The sequence below is a fragment of the Cladophialophora bantiana genome (assembly GCF_000835475.1).
Source record: "Cladophialophora bantiana CBS 173.52 unplaced genomic scaffold supercont1.2, whole genome shotgun sequence".
Taxonomy (NCBI): Eukaryota; Fungi; Ascomycota; class Eurotiomycetes; order Chaetothyriales; family Herpotrichiellaceae; genus Cladophialophora; species Cladophialophora bantiana.
In genome coordinates this window covers 647118-669122 of record NW_015971576.1, presented here as the reverse complement: position 1 = coordinate 669122, position 22005 = coordinate 647118, and the positions used below count along the sequence as shown (strand labels likewise).

The window sequence follows — 22005 nt, the reverse complement described above, 5'->3', positions numbered from 1 at the left end:
CCCCCTCCCCCCCCTCTTCATCACCCAAGCTGACAGCATCCAGTGGCATCGTGAAAGTCTCAGAAAAGCTTGCGGCGCTGAAGCGTGTGACGAAGATAACGGACAGACTAGGCGTCTGCGGAGGAGTATTTAAAAGCTGAGCGACTTTGTCATAAGGTGGCCCACTTAGGTTGCGTAGGAGAGCTGATTCGTCCTTTTATACAAAGAAAATCAGGTACGAGAGAATATACATTGTCTTTACAAGAGGCTTGGTTTCGGAACCTCGAGATTCTCAAACTGGCCCCTCGTAGGATGACCGTATAAGTTGCCATATTCCTCGAGGGGAGATATCGCGCGCAAGGTGTGAGTATCCGACAGAGGCAGGGGACCGCCAGAGTTAAGCGCAGTCACATAATTCGTGAGGTTCATCCTCCCCTAAGTCGCTTCCGATATTATGGCCAGAGTGACAAAAATCTACATACGTAAGAGAAGTAGCGCAGAGCTCTCCGAAAGCTATAAGTCTCATATGATCCCTGGTATCAAGAATCCGGCAGTACGGTGTATAAGGAATGTTAGACAGCAGTGAAAGGAGGAGGGATTCGCAAGGGCCGTGATTAGCACCCCTTACCCCTCAGAATACGAGTTCTTTCATTGGGGTTCAATAAGAATAGATGCATGCTGCAACGATCTAGCAGAGCAAGTTCCTCATATCTCAAACGGGCTCTTCATCCTCAGGAGACCCCATAAATCCCTACCCTACGCTGCTACCTACCAAAATTCCTTATGGGTCGCGCTCCATGTGGTCGAAGGGCCGAGAAGTTGGCCGCAAAAGGAATGACCCACGGTTCAACCATCATCGCCCACCGCGACTTTTTCTGCTCCGCTTGGGGGCGTTCTCCCGCGCCGTCAAGGTCAGATTGTCGGCATCGAAGGATAATCCCGTGTTGGTGCTCTGAAGTCGCGGAGTATCTGTCTCCTCAGGCCCCGGGCCGTTGTTAATGACCTCTGTGATTGTCTGTGCGTCCATGAGGTCCTGCTTGCGCTTCGCTCCACTCTCCCTCAAGTGATCCATCTCAACAACCATTCGGAAGGTGTCTTTCAGGATGGGATGTAGATGTGATAACCCGTAGTCCAATAAAATACTTTTGACCAGATGGCAGGCGGCGTCGCGGCTGTAATCTCGTATTTTGGCCACTTCCGTAAACTCGTACCTAAGCTGACTATCCCCATCCCTTTCTGCACGATGCATTCTTAACACCATATCTTCGTTGTTAAGAACGATGCTGAAAGTTCGAACATCTTTAAAAAATTTCTGGTGGAGCTGGGGGATTAGGCGCATCCATTGAAAGATATTGAAGAGCGCCTGGCTTGCGCTATACAGATTCTTCTCGAACGCGGTACGAAGCGAGCTATCCTCCCTTTTAGCTTCCATGAAGAGAAAAGGAAACCATCGCTCGCGCCCTCTCTTGCCGGGATGAAGGCAATTCCCTAGCTCGAGGGGATACTCAAGGCGTCTCGCCTCTATGAATGCACCTCGATGAAATGATATGGCAAGGTCGGGTTTCGGCTGTGTAATCTTGCTGCTAGGCTTTCTTGGTTTTATCAAAAACTGCTTTTCAATGCGCCACTGTTCCTCGCAACTAAAGGCGAAGACACTGCGGAAATCGAGGCGATCTATAATAGAAATCATGACGGTCCGGTGGAAATCGGCCTCGCTCGATGTAGAGCATTGCATTCGGTCCCATGCAAAATCTTGAGGAGACATTGGAGGAAACCGTCTGTAACTCCCAGTCTCAGGTCTCCAGTGGTTTATGTCGTGCCTTAAGGCGTCATAAACCGGGAGGCCATTGTCTGAAGACTGATCCTTTACCGACTTCCGTAGCTTCTTAAGATAATCTTCCAGCACTCGGAGGAGACTTTCAAATTTCTGGAATTCGACGTGAGAAGGTGTCGCATGGATGATCTTGTCTAGGTCAAGTTCTTGAAGTTTCTCGTCACTTGAGGGTTCATCCGTGATGCCTCGGAACTCCAAATGTTCCATGAAAGGGATGTGTCGGACCGTACTAGCCTTTGTAGTTGTTGCATCGTCAGTAGTGGCACTTGTGTTAGTCTGAGCCGAGCTTGAAGATTCCATGTCTGCTGGATCCGATGCCGATGCAATGTGAGAATAACTGCGTCTCTGCGTGAAATCGTGAGAAGTCTGTGCAGTGCTGGGGCTAATTAAGTCTAGCCAGACAGAGACCGTGTCCTATCGTCTGTCAGCTCTATTAGCACACTAGACCCAGATAGTTTCTCACCCGTTTCTCTGTGGTTGTCGCGTGCTCAAACCCTGGTCGAGGAGGGCTCGATCCAATGGGTAGCTCCCTTGGCTGAGGTTGCACTTTTGCTCCGCGACACGCTGTCGGAGACTGGGGCTGTTGTGACCGTAAGTTGCGAGCGTCAGTGCCGTCCAACCGCTCGAGCAAAGGTCTCTCCTTGTTCTTATTCGATCGAGTTTGAAGTGTGCTTAACGTCCCCCCCGGCTCCACCGCAGTCTTCCTGGCTTGTCTAACTTTGGACGGCAGCAACGGGGAGCTCGACACCGAGGTCGACAGGGGTAGAGGCTGTGAGACCCGTCGCGAGCGAGTTTTGCCTGAGGCGACGTCTAGGTCTTCAAGCGTGAAATCTTTGACACTCAGCCCATGAAGTCTGGCAAACGATCTGGTGTGAGGCCGCTGACCAGAGGTTGAGCCCTGTGGCCGGTCGCAAAGGTCAGATCAAGGACTACTCACCCCAGGATGATTGTGATGACTGGGACTGACCTTCATGCGTTGTTTGTTTTTGGTGTTTGATGACAGCATGCAAAACTCTCAAGTATCTGAGCTACCCTGGGGCTACCTAAATAGATCGCCTAAGCCCATGAGGGAGAGAGGGGCACCCGGTGGAAGAATAGTACCACGCAGAAGGGATGTTTATGGTGGGGTGCAGGACATGCTGCGGCATGCTGTGTCGAGTCTTAAGAGACGTTTGCTGCAGGAGCCACTGCACCAAGAGACGCGAAGAAGTCATTTAAGTACGACAAGTATTGACAAGTCGGGAGAGCGGGATAGCAATCACAGTTGTCGTTTAGGTGATCCACAGGCCAGTTGACTGCGTGTGCATCTCGCTCTCGCTATGCACACGTTGGTCCTGTACACCTGGCTCTCGTCTGGTCACAGGTTTGTCTCGCATCGGCGTTCTACAATTGGCCTATATCCTGGCACGAACTGATGGGGCATTCGGTTTGCACTAACCTCGGACCGTGCTATCCCCGAACAGGCTTGCGCGTGGAAGTGCGGCCAAAAAATTACGAGGCCCCATCTCCACTCCACGGGCGGCAACCACACACTGTCCAACTGACAAAACAGAGCGGTTGGAGGAGCAAATCCAGCGCATCGCGCAATCCATCTCTCCATCTCTCAAACTAGGCTCCCAGGGCTGCGCATCGAAAGGTCTGTCGAGCAGGACTGGAGGGCTTGCGTCCGAACCGGCACACCCAATAATCACGGGCTCGGACCAGATGGCATTCTAGGCGTTCTATAGGTGCCCCAATTTGGCGCTCGGCCAAAAGGCAACGTGTTATCCATGATGCGCGACACGATTCTTCAAATGGCTCATCTGTAGCGCAGGAAGCGTAGGGTCCCTTGCCTTTTGAAAGGTTTCAGAGCTATCTTCAGAAGTCGAATTGGGGTGTTTTTCCACTTCAATTTGCCGCTCTGCCTCCAATCCAGAGAGCTGCCTCCCCCTCTACTTCGCGCTGTTCCCACGGCCTGAGCAGAACTCGCATATGCACTCGTGAGGAGAACCCTGCAGCACAAATGGTCTGCGAGGGATTCATCATGAGCGCCGACCAGATGCGGTCGCGCGTGATGTGGCTGCTGTAGTGCTGATTCATTCGCCAAAGCATGCATGCAATCTTGGTCCTTTGTGACACACCCCCGGCCTGTAGCACGATTATTCCCGTTGCTCGCTTGATCACTACGCCGGTAGTATCGAACGAAAAACCAATTGTCCGTCTTCCCCATCTGACTGAGCGCTCCCAGAGTCCTACAGTACCTAAGCCTTTTGGTCTCCCTTCTTCCTCTATATCTACAATATCAACTTTCGTTGACTTTAGACACCTATACTCGATACCAATTTTGGGCCCCTGACAGTATTGGAAACTCACAACTTAATTAGATGTATCACTTTTGGAGTAATGCTTCAACTTTCTACATCCGTTACCGAGAGACCCGTTTCAGGGACCTCAAGACCCCCAACTTGACTCTTCACAAAAACAGGGCCTGAGATATCTTAGCCCCCGTACCCTACGTGTAAGATAGACCAAGTTATCACACGCCGTGTTCACTCAATGCTTCGGATCGCGATAAGTCGCACGTTGTACATGTCGCACCTTTTCCTAATCCCTACCATGGTCAATACACTTAGAGACTGCTTTCAAAGGAATGGACATCTCAAGATAACCGTGGCGGGAAGCCGTTGGCCTATGTGAGCTCAATTGTCGATCGATGCAGTGTCTGCCAAGGCACGTTTCACCAGGTCTCATCATCAATGCATCTCTCAAGTTCGGGATAGCTCACACCCTCCCTCCCTGTTCAACACGCTCGTAGAAGTAGTTCAAGTCTCTTTCTAGATGACTCGTGCACGACTACCCTCTTTCATGCTGCAAAACCCTCCAGATGGCAAAAGGGAAAGGTGAGGCTTCAGCCAACGTCCAGTGCGACCATCTCAACCTTGGGGATGTGAAAGAAGGAATAGGGGTCGCAATGGAAGGGTGGATCGAAAAAGCACTGCCGAAAGAAATAGAAGCCAGCGACAATTTCACATGGAGCGAATCTGTATTCCGTCTCGTGAGCGTTGTCGGACTTACACAGTGGCATTCACGAACCACTTCCGCCTACGCTCATGTTCAAGGCGAGCCTCAAGGTTCCTGATCGCACGAAGAAGCTCGCTCAGATCTCCTGAAAGATTTAGCTGGAGTCCTTGGAAGTATTGACGCTCTGGGGGGCCATTTTGCAATGCAGGCAGCTGTATCGTCCGACACGCTGTCGGATCGAGATTGGCAGAGTGTCCACGTTGAAGCCCGGGGTAGCGAAATTTCCCGTGGGAAAGTGTTCGGGGTTCTGACAATGTTGAAATATTCCCGAATTCGAACTTGCCGATAGTTGCAACTGTGTGTCGTCCATATTTGAATGATATACAGTGGCGAATTGATCCTGAGAGTTGCAAAATTGTTCGGAGCGGACCCTTGCCGACTTCGCCTGCAGGAAACAGTTGTAGATGATGTTGTAACACGGAAATGAAGGCTGGGTTGCGTTGTCAGGCAGTAACACGCGCCTTTACAGCCTTATCCCGCCCACCCTTGGCTACACATCCCAAATCAAAAATTGTCTTCGCCAAAACGCTCCAAATCATCAGCTTGGATGAAAAGGTGGCCTAAAGGGCACTCAGAGCAGGTACACATGGAGCTAAGTGGTCCTCCCTAAATATACGAAAACAACCACAGCTGGGAACCCAAGGAACAAAATTGGATAGTGTCCGGGCACAGACTTCGACAGAGTCCGTACAACAGAGACTCCAGATAACAATGCTTGCGAGCCGATTATATTGGAAATATAGTGCAAATCGCTCTATCCCATGCCTGGTCACATTAGCCTGGTGGAAATGTTTACCCAAGCCTTCGCATCCAAAGCGGTTCTTCGGGACTCTCCAGAACTCACACCGCACATCGTTGATATTTTTTGTTTTTATTTTCTACTTTCTTGCTCTCATGCTGTGTGACTGACGATACGACAAGACAGAGAGTTGTAATAGACATGATGATGGCAAAGTGTCCCGAGACGAGGCCAAGATTGTTGCAGGGGCAGGTACGTTGTTGGGCATATTGACTGGAGGTGTGCAGTAGAGCCGAACGGAGATATTTCGGCGACATTCTTGCTGCATCGCTACCCCAGCAGCTCCACTGGCAGCGGAAGCCATTTCCAGTGCGGGGGCCTGACAGTGATCGGGTTGGGCGGGCTACTGCTTGTTACGCCGAAGCCGAGACCAAATTTTGATCGTGTGCAAAAATCTGACCGACTCCAATTCGAGAACTGAGTCTTGCTACAACCCGTTCAATCTTACCATCTTCCGAGTAGCCGAATACATCAAGAGATCATTCCATATTTCGTCCTTCTCTTTCCTGAACTTATTCTTCGCTCCAAGTTACGCAGAGTCACGAATCTAGGACAATCCCAGCTCGATCCCTACTGCCTCTTTCGCCGCCTCACCCTGACTTCCCTGCAAACACTGCCGCAACCATGACTTCCGGATCCGTGGAGGCTGGCGTTAAGAGAAAGCGCTCGAGTACGTTCAAGTTGTCAGGGTCAATTTGCAAAGACCCTCCCCCACAATGGATGATTGTCGGCTTCTCTAGAATTCCACGACTTCATGTCCTCGTTTGACTCACATACTCCTGCAGGGGCGCAGTCTCTTCCCCCACCCGAACTTCCTCGCCTCATCGCCGAACAACATGTTCCTATTGCCGCGACCGACAAAGACACAAAGAGACTGATCGTGGTATTGTCGAATGCCTCCCTCGAAACGTACCGAGCTGCACACACGGGCAAAGCGGGAGGGAAAGAAGAGAAGTATTCGCTCTTGAACAGTGATGAGCACATTGGTGTCATGCGGAAAATGGGTCGAGATATAAGTGACGCCCGACCCGATATCACTCACCAGGTGGCTATATATCCCACTGAACCTCTTGTAGTGGCGAGCTGACTTCAACGTCCAGTGCCTTCTTACTCTCCTCGACTCTCCCATCAACAAGGCCGGTAAACTGCAGATCTACATTCACACAGCAAAGGGTGTTTTGATCGAAGTCAGCCCCACCGTCCGGATTCCAAGAACGTTCAAGCGATTTGCCGGTCTCATGGTCCAACTGCTGCACAGATTGTCTATTCGATCGGTAAATTCGCAGGAGAAACTGCTCAAGGTCATCAAGAACCCCATTACAGACCATCTACCACCAAACTGCCGGAAAGTCACTTTGAGTTTCGACGCTGAAGTCGTCCGAGTCCGCGACTACGTCGATACCCTGGGGCCCGACGAGAGCATATGCGTCTTTGTCGGTGCCATGGCCAAGGGCAAGGACGACTTTGCCGACGCGTTCAAGGACGAATCGATCAGTATCAGCAACTACAGCCTCAGCGCAAGTATTGCTTGCAGCAAGTTCTGCCACGCCTGCGAAGATGCTTGGAAAATCATCTAAAAGTGCAAGCAGGACTTTTTCGGACAAGGTAATGCCTCAAAAGACTGATCTCTCGTCGCAGGACTCTTCTCTTTCTCTTGCCGCGGGCAATTCTGGCGGCCTGGTTCGATCACAACATCGAAGCCAGGTGGCGTGAATGTCACCTCGAGACGGTTTGTGCTGCATTGGGGGAGTGTTGGATCTGGCGTTTGTTTTCACAACAAGACATAACATGGTTCAACAAAACCTCAAGGCGAGATTTCTTTTCTTCGTCTGAGATACGCGTAGGTGCATGTCAACCTGCCCTACATTGTGTTATCCACAAAATGTCAGAACAATGAGCGATGAACAAAAGTTGGGAGGAGGGGTGCCAGTATCGGCAAATCGTGTTTGATTATATTGCGGACATCTCTGCTTGTCCACCGGATAGCAGAAAGCGGACAGTGAAGGACGCCGCTTGCCCAGCAGTCAGCTGGATGAGGAAATGGGTGCATCTATCCACCTCATTATCTCTATACTATCATCTATTCAAGTCCACGCTCCCTCCGTCTACCTCGCTATGCTTTTCTGGTTTGGAAGGGCTACATAATAATAATAGCGTTTCCAAATGAAGACGAGGAGCGGAGTCACGTGATGGTCGTGGGGTGTAAGCCTTTGCACCGTGTAACTCGTAACTCGAGCTCTGCTCTTGGGAAACGAGACTCGTTGAATTTTGCTCGTTTCCATCTCTACTCGGCACCCTCAGACATCCTGTCCAATATGTGATGCTCCAAACCCGGTCTCGCGGATCCAGAACACTTGAACCAGTTCATGTTGCCGCCGCCACTGCTGCTGCGTGGCTTCGACTTGATGCTCCCGTCACAGAAGAAGCAATGAGGTCGAATGATTAGAAGAGCTTGGACAAGTCATACCTTTGGCACAGATGACAAGGCTCATTCTCGGCAGCCCAAGGCAGACACAGACGTTGAGTCAGGACGTGGTAACTCTATGCAGGTCGTGTCATGCTCGTTTTCGAGAAATACCCGTGGGTTGAGGGCGAGCACGAGGGCGAGACTAAGGGTGAGCGTGAGTGTTGAGTAAGAAGTTGACCGACACCCAACCTGGTCACCGTCCAAGCAGTTACGAGGCACTATCACTAGCCGCTGCATTGACGCCCGAACGAGTCGCGACGGGCCGAACAGACATCAACCACTTGTCGTCATGGCTTCCTCATTCTCGCAGCCGAGAAGCCATTGCGGCCATCCTCGTCAACGCGCAGTTCCCCGGCACCATCACCATCCTCACCCTGCATTTGCCCTGCACTCTCCCCAATCAAGCCTCGACAACTATTCACAATTGGGCCATTTTTCCCTCTTCCATTGCCATTCCTGTCACCTTCTCCCGGACTTTTCCTCCCCCCACTCACACATCCCAAGCCAAGCGCAGTGCTTCGACGTGGCATCTGCGTCCGCCATCCACGGGCCACACCGTTTTATTGCTATCACGGCTTTCTCGATTCGTTCGCCACCATCGACATCTGGAGCCTCTTCTCGCCTCACCCACCACGCATCACGCATTGTCTTTCCGTGTCAGATGGGACTAGACGTTAGTGGGCAGAAGTCAGGCGTCTACAGGAAGCAAGGCGCAGGTACCCCCATCGGCACTCCCAGATCCCGCCGTTAGGTCGCTTGACCCCATGTCAATGGTTTCATAGATGGAAAGAATTGTTTTCCGATGGATGGCTGATCATCACAAGACTTGTAGCGAATAAACCGCCGGTTGGTACCAGCCATCTTGGATGCCCGTCGCCGATCTTTTGCTCGACTCCTCTCGCTGCTAACGGATCTTATAAACAAGTAGAGCATCATTGTCACCTGGAACTCCCTTCTCTTCAGCTTTCGTCGTACAGGTTCAAAGCCCTCTTCCCCTCCTCACGTTTGTGCAGGGATCCATTTTCACGGTGACAGTCTGTGGGAGACTGTTGAATCCAAACCGCGAGTACAGGGTCTCGCCAGGTCCCCAGACCATATCACTTCGCCAGACAAACAGGTTGCCAACTCCAATCAGACTCATCTTTGTTGAAACTCACGAGGACACCGAACCACTGCTCTCCGTCCAGCAACAACAAGAGGGTCATATAACACATCAACCACAACATCCCTCTTTCTCCAGCGTCTTCTCGCACCCAGTCTCATCGCCCGCCCGTTGTCTCTACGATCCCATGCCTTCCTCTATTACCCTCACCGTCAGCCACCTTCCGACGTCGACTTCGTTCTTCCTCTCCGCCCTCCAACCGCTCAACTATGTCTTTCGCGGCCGACAAGAGCACACGATTGGGTTTGGCCCCGCCTCTCCACCGAATACCCCGGCCGACTTTTGGATCACACAAGAAATTCCTGGCGTGCCCGCAGGCGCCGCGCACGTGGCTTTCCCTGCCGCATCTCGGGCACAGGTGCAAGATTTCTTCCTCGCCGCCCTCAAGGCTGGTGGGAAGATCCATGGGGAACCATGTCAGCGGGACGCCGCGGGATATTACTCGGCTGCGGTGATCGACTTTGATGGCAATTCCATTGAGGCCGTCTACAGACCTGGATTCGGCAACGAAGTCAACAAGGAAAATGCGGATGCGAGAAGCATGGTGTCTCATCGGAGTGCGAGCGTGAGAGCACCTTCCACTGTGGCACCTCCCAAAAGTGTCAGAGCACCATCTCAGGTCGCATCTCAAGCCGCGTCGTATATCTCGAGCCCACCCAATATACCTCCAGAAAATACGCAACCCAAGCCAAAGCCTTCCGGGGATGTTCTTGGGTCATTAATCAACGAGGCTCGCAATGCCGCCAATGTCGCCCGCGACCTTGTCAACAGTATGACACCTAACCTCATCTCTTCTTCCCCGCCAAAGTCATCGACAGGTAACAACTCAACAGGCGGTGGCAGTGGTGCAGGGGAAGCCATTGTTGGCACCCTGCTCGGCGTCGCCGCCGGCGCCGCCCTAACCTACGCCTTCAGCAACCGATCAAAGGAAGACTCTCGTGACGATCGTGAAGAGCACAAATTCGTACCTCCTCCACGCCCTTCCGTCACTGGCCGCAGTGTTACCGAACCTGTCAAAGTGATGCGTGCGGAATACTCGACTGCCAATTCCGAGTATCAGGGGGCTTACGAGGGAATGGGTTATCGGGCCATTGAGCCGGCCCCTTCGGCATATACGTACACTCCCCATGAACCCGGTGAGCAAAAACTCATCACCATGTACGATCACGATCCTCCGGCACCCACTGTTCAGACCTTTCCCGACGCTGCATCCACAATCTGCCCTGCTTCGGTGACGAGGAGAGTGAGCATGGATTCCGGAGTCGGCCTTGGGGTTGTCCAGCGCGATTTTGATGTCGCGTCGCATGCTTCGTCGAAAGCGTCACGGCAGTCGAAAAAGAGCACAAACGCGCCACCGCCGACGAGTTACCGAGCCCCGACTGCACTGACGGTGAAATCGAAAGTTTCTGCTGCGTCCGGTGGCGGCCGTTCGAGATCCCGCGCGAGCAGTTTAGGTCGTCTTGGGAGAAGTCTCACGGGTCGTTCGTCGGCGGACCAGCCGAAGTCAAGATCACAGTCTCGACACAGCACGAGGTCGAGAAGGAGTCGGCGTGATGAGTTTGAGGATAACGCGCCGGAGAAAAGAGAGGAGGAGGAAGAAGAGGAAGAAGAGGCAAGGACGGTGCTCCATGTGACGGAGACGACACACCGGTCTTCAAGCCGTGTGTCTTCACACCACTCACATAGAGAATCAAAGGTAGCGAGTCACGTTTCTGTACATCAGTCCCAGGCTGGGTCTAGGGCACCAAGCCATGTCTCCGCAAACCAGTCACAAGCAGCAGGATCCAAGGCGCCGAGTCATGTCTCCGTTCGCGAAGCCCAAGCAGGGTCGAAAGCACCAAGTCACGTGTCGGTTCACGAGCCCCGGGCAGGATCGAAAGCACCGAGTCACGTTTCGGCTCATGAGTCCCAGGCAGGAACCAAGGCGCCGAGTCATGTCTCTGCGCACCAGTCGCAAGCAGGATCCAAGGCAGCAAGTTACGTCTCCGGTCACGACTCCCAGGTGACAATAAAGCCAGCAAGTCGAGCCAGTTCAAGGCATAGTCGAAGAGACCCGGCGGAGTATCCGCTTCCGCCATCCCGTGCGGGAACATGGGCTGGTTCCGACGTCGGCAAGGCCAGCTTCGTGTCGGCGAGGTCGAACTTTGGTCTTTCCGGGCCAAGGACGATTATCGGCAAACTCAATCCTCTGCGCGATGGAGGAGAGATGATCGAGGAGGATGACAAAATGGAGACAGCGAGCATGGTTTCTAAACAGAAGGAGTTGGCTAAATTAGATGTCACGGATCGAGAGGTCAGGCCCGAGGATAGTGTGAGCCAGATCTCGGTGGAAAGCCGGAGGAGCAGGAGGAGTAAAGCGAGCAGTAGGAGATAAAAGAAAGACGGCAGGCGTATTGCATTGAGAAGAGGGCAGGGAGGGATGGAGTACTTCATCAGCATATTTCTTGGGTTGACTGGACAGGACACATGGCAGCATAGCGCACGCGATTGTTTTCCAGCGTAGAGACGGCGGCGGAAGGCATTTGGGATTCAGCTACCTACTTTTCCAAGGTCTTGCTGAGAGAGATTGATACATCCACACGCCATTCAGGTGGTGATAATATACATCATAATCTCACACAAACATTTCAATACGAGGAGTCGCCAAGATTGTTCAAAAATTGTCTTTGCTCCGCGGACGAAAGACGCACAGAATGACATTGCTACCAATGTCACCAATCAGAGTCGACCCCCGATTTTCACCGACTAAGTGATATTAAAGTGACAACTGACTCTGACTCTGACTCCTCCAAATTCCTCCACTACTGCTAATAATATATCTCTGTCTCCTCTCCCTTGTAGATATATCATCGTCCACTGTCGAACTTACCTCTAGACGGACTCCTGGGATTTTGGCACTCGTGAGAGCAAGAGAGGGGGTTAATCGCTTTCGGCTGGAGTGGGAACCTTCGGGGGCAAGGGAAGTAATTAAGCAGGATTCTCGATTATCCCCGAGGAAAAGAGAAGGAGGGAAAGGAAGAGAGAGAGTGTGTCCGTGTGGCGAGAGACGGAGAGAGAGAGACCGCATAACAGGCACGACATGACACGGGCCACTGTCGCAGCAATGTCCGCCACCATCAGTCCCGACACAATGAATTTCCCCTTCTCATACCCTTACGACGACAACATTATGTTTGATTGTTCGCCCGCGATGACCATGGTGACCACGACACTGGCGACGGCGACGGCGACGGAAGCATTACTCCTCCCACCACGGCCTGCTCCTGTATCACTTCCGCTCCAACTACCACCGCAACAAATACAACAGCTACCGCATTTCTCCTCTAGCAACACGCCGTCGCAATCCTCGCCCTCCGCTCCCTCCACATCGCCGCCGTCCGCGTACAGAAGCGAAACGTCAAGATGGAAGGCCCTAGTCGCGCGGGATCCCCAGGCAACAAACGTGTTCGTCTACGCCGTCGTCACCACCAAGATCTATTGCCGGCCCGACTGCCGCGCGCGGCTGGCTCGACGCGCCAATGTACGATTCTTCGACCAGGCCGCCCAGGCTGAGCGCGCCGGCTTCAGGGCGTGTAAGCGGTGCAGGCCGAACCGGGCGAAGCTCGCTTATGGAGACGTCTCGCCGTTGTCGTCGTCATTTCCTTGGTCAGAGTCCCGTCCAGGTCCGGCGTCGGGGGATGAATTCGTCCCTGGTCTGAATACGCCGGTTACTCGAAGTGTCTCGTCTGGGTCGGTGTCTGTTTCTGAGTCTGCTGAGACAAGTCCGGGCCGAGACGGCGATGTGGATGTGGATGACATCCACACGAAGATACAACGCGCAGTGCATCTTGTCTGCCACTCGGCGTCCGAAAAGGGCCAGCCGTTGAGCCTTTCCCAATTGGCTGGGCAGGTCGGATTGAGCAAGTGGCACTTGCAGCGCGTGTTCAAGAAACTTCAGGGCGTCACGCCGCGCGAGATGGCCGAGCACATCATTCAAGCAAAGGCGGAGGGGCTGTTGACGGCGACGACAATGGCCAACCCGATGATAATGATGCCAAATGACACTGTCCCTACCCAGGCGATACAGTTATGTGCCCCTGTGTCCAAGTCCAGAGTTCCATCGAGTCCATGCGCAGATGACCTGGCATTCCCTCCCGCGCCACCACTGCCGCTGATGGATACCAGTGGTACGGACTGGTTCGACGACCAGTTCGACAGCGGCGCCGACTGCTCCTATCATCAACACCAGCAGCAGCAGCAGCAGCACCAGCGCCAGCGCCAGCGCCAGGAGGGGCACCAACTCCCAGCGCATTTCGAGGAGGATACCCAGACCATGACCATGACCGTGGATAATGCAGCTATGGAAGTCGAAATTGAATTTATGGAAAGGGATCTCCACCAGGGCGCAGCCGCCGCCGACTGCAGCGCGGAAAATATACTGAACGATCTGTTCTCGGAGATCCTTGTATACAATATATAAGGCATAATCTACAACGCATAATAATATGTATGACACATGACATGGTATATACAATGATCACCATAACCATAGCCAGAACGACTGTGAACTAGCGAGAATGACAATAGGACTGAGAAATGCGAAGGTAAGACCCTGGAGCAACGGCACAATCAAGGGCAAGACCAAAGCGTCAGTAAGGGGGGCGATGGCGAGATCTTAAAACTTAGGCAAAGCCAGAAAAATGCGGGCGTTAATTAGTCTACTTTTCACTGATGGTTAACTACTTGGTAAACTAAGGTCTAGTAATTTCCTGCGATCGCGTATGAAGGCTGGCTGGCTGACTGGCTAGTAAGGCGAAGGTTTTGGGAAGGACAACGGGCAAAGTTCGAATGCGAACAAACTGGGAATTAGTTTCAAATTGAGCCCGAAGGATGGGACAGGGACAAAAGCGCCAACACCAAAGCCAGCACCGGCACCAACTGGAGCAACAGCAATACACAGAACCTATGATCACGATCTGAACCGGCTTATTCTTCCTTCATAAGTCATCATCATCTCTCTCCCCTCCTCCCCCTAAAAGCAGAAAAAAAAAAACTTCTCCTCTCTTGTCTCCTCGCGACCCCTGAAGAGCAAGGGGAAAAGCAAGCAGGGGAGAAATAAAAGGAATCATAGTACAAAGCCGAGTTCGTCCCTGTTGTCATCTGACAAGCGCGCCCACTCGAGCAACAGGCGGAAAAAGTAACACTCCATATCCTCCTTGCGGAGCACCTTGGCCGCCCAGTCGCGCCCGGCCTCGGCGATCATCTCGGCCTCCTTCAAGTGCGGCTTCCACCAGATCTTGTGACCAAACATGGTCCCGTTGACGCCCGCAAAGTACGCCAGGCTGCTCCAAACGTCGTGCAGGCGGATGTCCTGTGGCACAAAGTGCAGCCACGCCGTGAGGCGGGAGTCGTACCACTCGCGAAACAAGGCTGTCTTGAACGGGAGGGAGTGCGAGCGGAGAAACGGCAAAAAGCGGCCGCTGAAACCGGCGCCGTCGAGGTCAAACAGGAATCGATACCGCCAATGCGCCTGGAAGTCCGTGGGTCCTACCAGATTGAATTCTTGGGATTGGTCGGTGCAGTCTTTGCCGCCGCACCGGGCGATGAAATCAACAATCGCAATGTCCGTTTGCAAGCCAAGCTGTTTGATTTGGGCCCCAGGGATTGTCTGATACTGATATTTAGAGTGGTCGGCGGGACTGGGAAGGAGGACGGTCACCGCATCGTGAGGGTGGTTGGTTAGATTGTTGGCCATGTGCACGAGGCGCTGGCGTGTCATACCGCGCCAGGCGCCGCTGTCCGACGAGACACCCTCAGAGGTGGCGCCGCGCCAGAAGAGAACGTTTTCTTTCTCCTTGAACGGCAGGTCCGGAAAACCTGCGTGGTAGTCTTCTTGTCCAGGTGTACCTTGGGGATTTGTCGGCGCGTAGATGACCTTGTCCATATAATTCCAGGCGGAAGGGTACAGGATGTCGCTGTAACCGTGCGGTTTAGATTGAGAGAAGACGGGCATGAGCTGGTAACTGGTCTTGAATGCCGCAGGCGAGAGGTAGAAGCCGTGGAGATGAGCTATATCTGGTTGATGGCATATGTCTGCTGCATCAGACCAGTTGCCCACGAATTGGCCCAGAGAGTGTGGAGCCACGCAGCTGCTGCAGATGTGAGATTGGGATGAAATGTGTGGCGAAGTCCGTGCAAAGGAGGAAGGAGGACAGCCTATTGAGCCAAAGGTACGGAAACTGTTGCGCCAGGAGTTATCACGAAAGACAGTTTCTGTACGTTCTGTTTCGGGAATTGGCAGCCATCCGCCTGCACGATCATTGGACCAACCTGAGCTACCGCTCTTATCTTGTGCTCGGCCTTGTTCTCGGAGAGATTTGATCTGCTCGTACGGCACAGCGACCCTCGATTCGTCATTCAAGTTGAAGGCCAAATCCATATCAGGGAGGTGTTGGGCAAAACTGTTGATGAGAACAGCGACACCCTCAAGCATCCATCGATGAGTTGGCAGGACGTTCTCTTGCACTTTTGCTTCTCCGTCTCGGATGGTGATGCCCGAGATTTCATTCCACGGATTCGATACCATTTCCCATGTCTGCCTCCTTAGATCGGCGGGTGAGATCGTGCGAAAAGGTAGCAAATCATGATATATCTGGTCGTATTCGTCCACTATCAATACGGACCTATTTTTTGCGTATTCGAACCAGACATCGAATCCGGGGGGAGGGTTCCGATTGTATCGTTGGGTGTATCCAGTAACGGCCTCTGCGAGCGAGGAGGTGCTTCCCACCGTCTCAAGATACTTATTATGATGGAGCGTGGCGTCGTACATGAGCATATCAATGGGATGGAAATGGACATAGTCTTTCTTCAACCAAGCGGGAAAGATGAGTATGCAAAGGACGACAAAGAGCAAGAATTGTCTGGACGATCGCATCGAGTTTTTGCCACCCAATTCCTGTTGTATCCAGCGATACGCCCATTGGCCGAAAAAGATCAGGAGAAAGGATGGTGTCGTCGCGGAAGATGGCGTTTGAGGAAAGGGATTTCTGTGCGACCAAATAAACTCGAATGCGGGTATCATAGTGACGAATGCCGTAAGGTATGCTGTCATTTCCAATGCGCCGTAAGTCATGATCTGCGCGGATGTCAGTACAAATTCTGCAAAAGACTCTGCCTGCACTTACACTATGCAGAAACGATATACACAAGACGCAGAAAAGGAAAACATGGGACGCCATAGCAAAAATTGTGCCAACATCCAGTGGCGGAAAAAGAAACAAGAGCCAGAGTCGGTATTCTGGCTTGAAAAGATACACCACGACAGCAGCGATCGACCAAATAACTGACGTGGCAATCATAGCTGAACTCCAGAGGACTACGCATCGTCGTCCTGAAAGCCCTCTGCCGTCAGATTTTGGAATAGTCTCATAGGCGATGACGACAAGGCATAAATCCAGCGCCAGGGCACCAACTTGCATCATGGGAATTGTCTTCGGTTCGCCAAGAGCAAGGGGGCAGATATAGGTCGAGTTGGTTGAGGCCCATAGACCTTGCGTGAGATAGCATCCGTACGAGACCATCAAGATAGACAGGAGATACCGAGTTCGTGGTCTTAAAACGTAGGTTCTGGCAGCTGCACGTAATGATTCGTATACAGAACTGTCGGGCTTTTCTTCTTGCCGCAAGTCAAGCGAGCGCTGGGCTCTGATGGAATCATAGATTGCCAACATGAATGGTAGAAACATTTCTACGCTGTCGATGGTGCATTCTGTTGCCTGAGATATGCGCCGATACAACTCTATGCGCATAGACAAGGCGAAAACTGCCAGGCTCAACACCGATATGCGAACCTTGCCAGTATGTCTAGGTTGCGTTGAGGTTATAACTGAATATTCCAGTCTTCCATTGGCCGCGCCGAGTTCTTCTAGTGGGACGGCGGTATACTGGCCTCGACTCTGCTTTGCGTCTGAAGGAGGAAATAATTGAGGTATTGCCCGACTGGCACTCGGTAAAGCGAAAGAACAAGCCGTGAGCGCCAGGATCACAGTGTGAACTGGCCGGTCGAAGGCAGTCGAAATCGGGATGAAGTGTGCGAGACATGCTGCCGACAGCAGTGACAAACTAGCACAGTCAGGGCATGCTCATATGAAGCCTCAAATACTCACGAGAAACACAAAATATCGAGGTTCGTTGCCATGATGTCCTACCGTGTCCCTTGCGCCTGAATGAAATGTTAAAGGGACAGGGGATTCGAGCAGGTATGCGTTGACAGGGGGAATCGCATGGGCAATTTCCTTCTATCGGGCGACATCACGAACTCAGTGTGCTGTGATAAGGGTCATTGGAGGAGCTCTCAAAGGCGTGAAGGTCAATTGTGGGAGGCCGTCGCGCACACGCGCAGTTAGTTGGGTGCTGTGGGAACCAAGTTTCGAATTACCTCGTGTGTTGAAACTGAGACGAGGCTGGGGGGGACAGCGAGGCTAGGAGCAGGCAAGGCAAGGCGAGGCGAGGCTAGGAGAAAGCCTTATCACCCCACACCTTTCTAAAACAGGAAACTGCGGCGAAATTTTTGGAGATGTTCTGAACTTTTTTTACCGACACTAATCGTGAGGAAGACTTTCCATTTGAGAAATTTCCACCCTCTGTACGTCAAGGCTTCAAGCGGAGGGGGGCCGGGAGACTCCCAAGATGCCCCGAAAAGCCATTGACTCGCGCATCCCTGCGCTCATTCGCAATGGTGTTCAGGAGAAGAAGCGCAGTTTCATCGTCGTTGTGGGCGACCGAGCCAAGGATGTTATTGTCCATCTGCACTATATCATGGCCTCGGTCGACATCAAGCAGAACAGATCCGTCCTTTGGGCCTACAAAAAAGACCTCCTAGGCTTCACTTCCCACCGGAAAAAACGCGAAGCGAAGATCAGGAAAGAAATCAAGAGGGGCATTCGAGATCCCGATGCTGAAGATCCCTTTGAACTATTCGTTACTCTGCACAATATTCGATATGTCTACTACAAGGAGACGGACAAGATTCTGGGAAACACATATGGCATGTGCATTCTCCAAGACTTTGAAGCCATCACCCCGAATCTCCTCGCCAGAACTGTGGAAACGGTGGAAGGTGGAGGGTTGGTTCTACTCCTGCTCAAAGGAATGAAAAGTCTGAAGCAGCTCTACACAATGTCCATGGATGTCCATTCCAGATATCGTACCGAAGCGCATGACGATGTGGTGGCTAGATTCAACGAGAGATTCATTCTGTCGCTAGGAAATTGCGAGGCTTGCTTAGTAGTGGATGACGAGCTCAATGTTCTGCCCATATCTGGAGGAAAGAATGTTCAACCCTTGCCACCACCGAGCAGCGAGTCTGAAAATGTGCTACCGACCCAGAAAGAGCTGAAGGAGATTAAAGACAGTTTGGCTGACAGCAGGCCTGTTGGGCCTCTGATAAATTTGGCCAAAACTGTCGACCAAGCGAAGGCTCTTCTCACTTTCGTCGACGCCATATCGGAGAAAACCCTCCGGAGCACGGTCACACTAACAGCGGCTCGAGGACGAGGGAAATCGGCTGCTCTTGGGGTGGCCGTTGCTGCTGCAATAGCTCATGGCTACAGCAACATCTTCATCACATCTCCCAGTCCTGAAAATCTGAAGACATTGTTCGAATTCATCATCAAAGGCTTCGATGCGCTAGAATATATGGATCATGTTGACTATACGATATTGCAATCCACGAATCCGGACTACAACAAAGCCATCGTACGGATCAACGTTCACCGACAACATCGGCAGACCATCCAGTATATCCAGCCTCAAGATGCCCATGTTCTCGGTCAAGCGGAACTGGTGGTAATTGACGAAGCAGCAGCGATCCCACTACCGTTGGTTCGGAAATTGATGGGACCGTATCTAGTCTTCATGGCTTCCACCATCAATGGGTATGAAGGCACCGGCCGTTCCCTATCGCTGAAACTCATCCAACAACTGAGAGAGCAATCTAGAGGTGGAGTCCATGCTAATGGCGACGAGGTCGAGATTGCGGATAAGGCGACAGGCAAGGCCTCTAAGGACGGTCAAAAAGTCTATGCGGGTGGACGGAGTTTGAGAGAGATTACTCTGTCAGAACCCATCCGTTACGCACCTGGCGATGCTGTTGAGAAATGGTTGAATCGGCTGTTATGTCTTGATGCCACTCTGCCCAAGTCGAAAATGAACACTCAAGGGACGCCTCATCCTTCGACTTGTGAATTGGTTCATGTCAACCGTGATACCCTCTTCTCCTTTCATCCTGTCTCAGAAAAGTTCCTACAGCAAATGATGGCGCTTTATGTTGCTTCCCATTACAAGAATTCTCCCAACGACCTTCAACTCATGTCCGATGCCCCCGCTCATCAACTCTTCGTCCTGATCCCTCCTATACCTCCGGACGCCAACAAACTACCGGAACCTCTCTGCGTCATTCAAGTTGCACTCGAAGGTCGAATCAGCAAAAAGTCTGTTCTGAGCAGCCTGTCCCGCGGTCAGAGAGCTGGGGGAGACTTGATTCCCTGGCTGGTCAGTCAGCAATTCCAGGATTCAGAATTTGCCGGATTGTCAGGCAGTCGGATAGTAAGGATCGCGACCAATCCGGAGTATCTGAACATGGGATACGGATCAAGGGCGCTGGAGCTTTTAAGGGACTTCTATGAGGGCAAATTCACCTCCTTGTCGGAGACGGACGACGCAATAATAGAGGACGCAGAGCACATGCCGCGCGTCACAGATGCGGAACTCGAAGAATCCAACCTGCTAGATGACAACATCAGAGTCCGCGATATACATCAGATGCCGCCACTGTTCAGTAAACTCTCTGAACGAAGACCTGACCACTTGGACTATCTTGGCGTCTCATTCGGCTTGACCCAGCCGCTCCATAAGTTCTGGAAGAGACATTCCTTTGCACCCGTCTATCTGCGGCAAACACCCAATGAACTGACAGGCGAACATTCTTGCGTCATGCTCCGACCCCTCTCGACAAGCACAACGACAGACAACTCATGGCTTGCGGCCTACGCGCAAGATTTCCATAGACGCTTCCTCACTCTGTTGTCATATCAATTCCGTACCTTTCCCTCAGTTCAAGGTCTATCTATCTCTGAATCCGCCTCACGAGCCACGAAGTCTGCTCCCGAAGACCCATCTTTGGCGATTGTCAGACCCCTTACGAAAGTCGATCTCGACGCCCTCTTCTCGCCGTTCGATCTCGCCCGTCTTGAATCTTACGCCAACAACCTGCTTGATTACCACGTGATCCTCGACCTTCTCCCCGCTCTCGCGCAATTGTATTTTACTGGCCGCCTCAAGCTCCCGCCTTGCAACGTCAACCTATCAGGCGTCCAGCAGAGTATATTGCTAGCAATCGGACTGCAGAGGAAGGACCTCGGGGAGGTGGAAAAAGAGCTCAATTTGCCAAGCAACCAGTTGTTGGCGATGTTTGTGAAGATTGTGAGGAAGATAAGTACGGCGTTGAGGGCGGTTGTCAGTGGAGAGATAGAGGCGAGTTTGGGCGAGAAAAAAGAAATCGAAATAAATGGTGAAGAGGCAATGGAACCGAAACCTGTTGCTGGCAGAGTACACATTGCCCCCTTGGGCCCAGTGAATGGCGAGGGTGATACGGAAGAGTATGAGGAAGAGGTTGATCCCGGGATGAGAGAAAAACAGAGGGCAATGATTGATGCATTGCCGCTTGACAAGTAAGTCTCTTCCGTCCACTGCTACACAATAGTTAACCTATCCACATTCGTCAATCTCATATGTCATTTTCCTATTCTACCCCTCTCCCCTTTAAGCCACTTAAGATCATCCTAGTGTTGGGAGATATCCTCTGAACTAATAAGACTTTCACTCGGTCTAGGTACGAAATCTCCACCACCAGCGCGGCAGACGACAGAGCTTGGGAGCAAGCGGAGCGACAGGTCCGCGAGGCCGGCAATAGCACCGTCGTGAGCGTCAAAAGCGTCGGGAAGTTGAAGAAGCGGAAAATTGACGATGACGACGAATCTGGAGGGGAAGATGGCCTTCGGGATGCGGATCGATTAAGTGCGGGCGGTGATCACGGCAGGGAAAGACGGAAGGACAAGAATGGGAGGACAGAGGGGCATGATGTGAGAAAGAAGAAAACGAAGGGCGCGGAGAAGAAGAGGAAGGTATGAAAGCTTACACCCCCTAGCTCGAAAGTCTTTGGTGAAGTTCACCTAGCAGGACGAGAGAAAACAGGACAAGCGAAAGGGAGCGAAGGGAGGTGAACACGTTATTTCTCACTTTCAAGAGCAGAAGTAACAAGAAACACGCACACCTCCCCCTCTGACTCTCTTCCCGTGTCTTGAATCCTCGAGAGAGCTTTCGACGGGGAAGGATTAATGAATGAAATCGCCGTCACGATCCTCGCGTCGCCATTTTTCTTCCTTCCGTTTGAGATCTTCTCTAATGGTTAGTTCCTCTAGTAGAAAAACGCAGAACCGGGTGCGGCAAAGGAAAGAGAACCAAAAAGAAGAGGAAGAAAATAGAAGAAATGAAAGGGCAAAGTCATCCAGATCAGTCCTCATGTTCGATGATAATATGGCTGCAAAGACACCCCCTGGTCTAATCACAGCGACAACATCATCGCCACCACCATACCATAGCCTCCAGATCGCAAGTTGTTTTTGCTCGCTCGTGCCCCTTGTCGTCCGACTTCACAAATCTCT

The 22005-nt window shown here is 52.1% G+C and overlaps 6 protein-coding genes across 6 annotated transcripts; 4 read left to right on the top strand and 2 right to left on the bottom strand.

Annotated features, from left to right (window-relative positions):
• Window positions 1-832: 832 nt before the first annotated feature.
• On the bottom strand, window positions 833-2819 carry Z519_01246 (uncharacterized protein; the record flags this gene model as incomplete). Its single annotated transcript, XM_016759003.1, has 3 exons — window positions 833-2227; window positions 2277-2711; window positions 2751-2819. 3 exons carry the CDS (start codon window positions 2817-2819, stop codon window positions 833-835), a joined length of 1899 nt encoding a protein of 632 aa, XP_016624331.1.
• A 3477-nt stretch (window positions 2820-6296) lies between these two features.
• Z519_01245 (ribosomal RNA small subunit methyltransferase NEP1) lies at window positions 6297-7249 on the top strand (the record flags this gene model as incomplete). Its single annotated transcript, XM_016759002.1, has 3 exons — window positions 6297-6342; window positions 6413-6717; window positions 6773-7249. The coding sequence occupies 3 exons, from the start codon at window positions 6297-6299 to the stop codon at window positions 7247-7249; spliced, it is 828 nt and encodes a 275-aa protein (XP_016624330.1).
• A 2179-nt stretch (window positions 7250-9428) lies between these two features.
• On the top strand, window positions 9429-11675 carry Z519_01244 (uncharacterized protein; the record flags this gene model as incomplete). The annotated part of the gene is made up of 1 exon (XM_016759001.1): window positions 9429-11675. The coding sequence occupies one exon, from the start codon at window positions 9429-9431 to the stop codon at window positions 11673-11675; it is 2247 nt and encodes a 748-aa protein (XP_016624329.1).
• A 729-nt stretch (window positions 11676-12404) lies between these two features.
• Z519_01243 (uncharacterized protein) lies at window positions 12405-13760 on the top strand (the record flags this gene model as incomplete). Its single annotated transcript, XM_016759000.1, has 1 exon — window positions 12405-13760. The coding sequence occupies one exon, from the start codon at window positions 12405-12407 to the stop codon at window positions 13758-13760; it is 1356 nt and encodes a 451-aa protein (XP_016624328.1).
• Window positions 13761-14405: 645 nt separating this feature from the next.
• On the bottom strand, window positions 14406-17480 carry Z519_01242 (uncharacterized protein; the record flags this gene model as incomplete). The annotated part of the gene is made up of 3 exons (XM_016758999.1): window positions 14406-16418; window positions 16468-17404; window positions 17449-17480. 3 exons carry the CDS (start codon window positions 17478-17480, stop codon window positions 14406-14408), a joined length of 2982 nt encoding a protein of 993 aa, XP_016624327.1.
• A 491-nt stretch (window positions 17481-17971) lies between these two features.
• Z519_01241 (uncharacterized protein) lies at window positions 17972-21471 on the top strand (the record flags this gene model as incomplete). Its single annotated transcript, XM_016758998.1, has 2 exons — window positions 17972-21012; window positions 21174-21471. The coding sequence occupies 2 exons, from the start codon at window positions 17972-17974 to the stop codon at window positions 21469-21471; spliced, it is 3339 nt and encodes a 1112-aa protein (XP_016624326.1).
• Window positions 21472-22005: the final 534 nt, after the last annotated feature.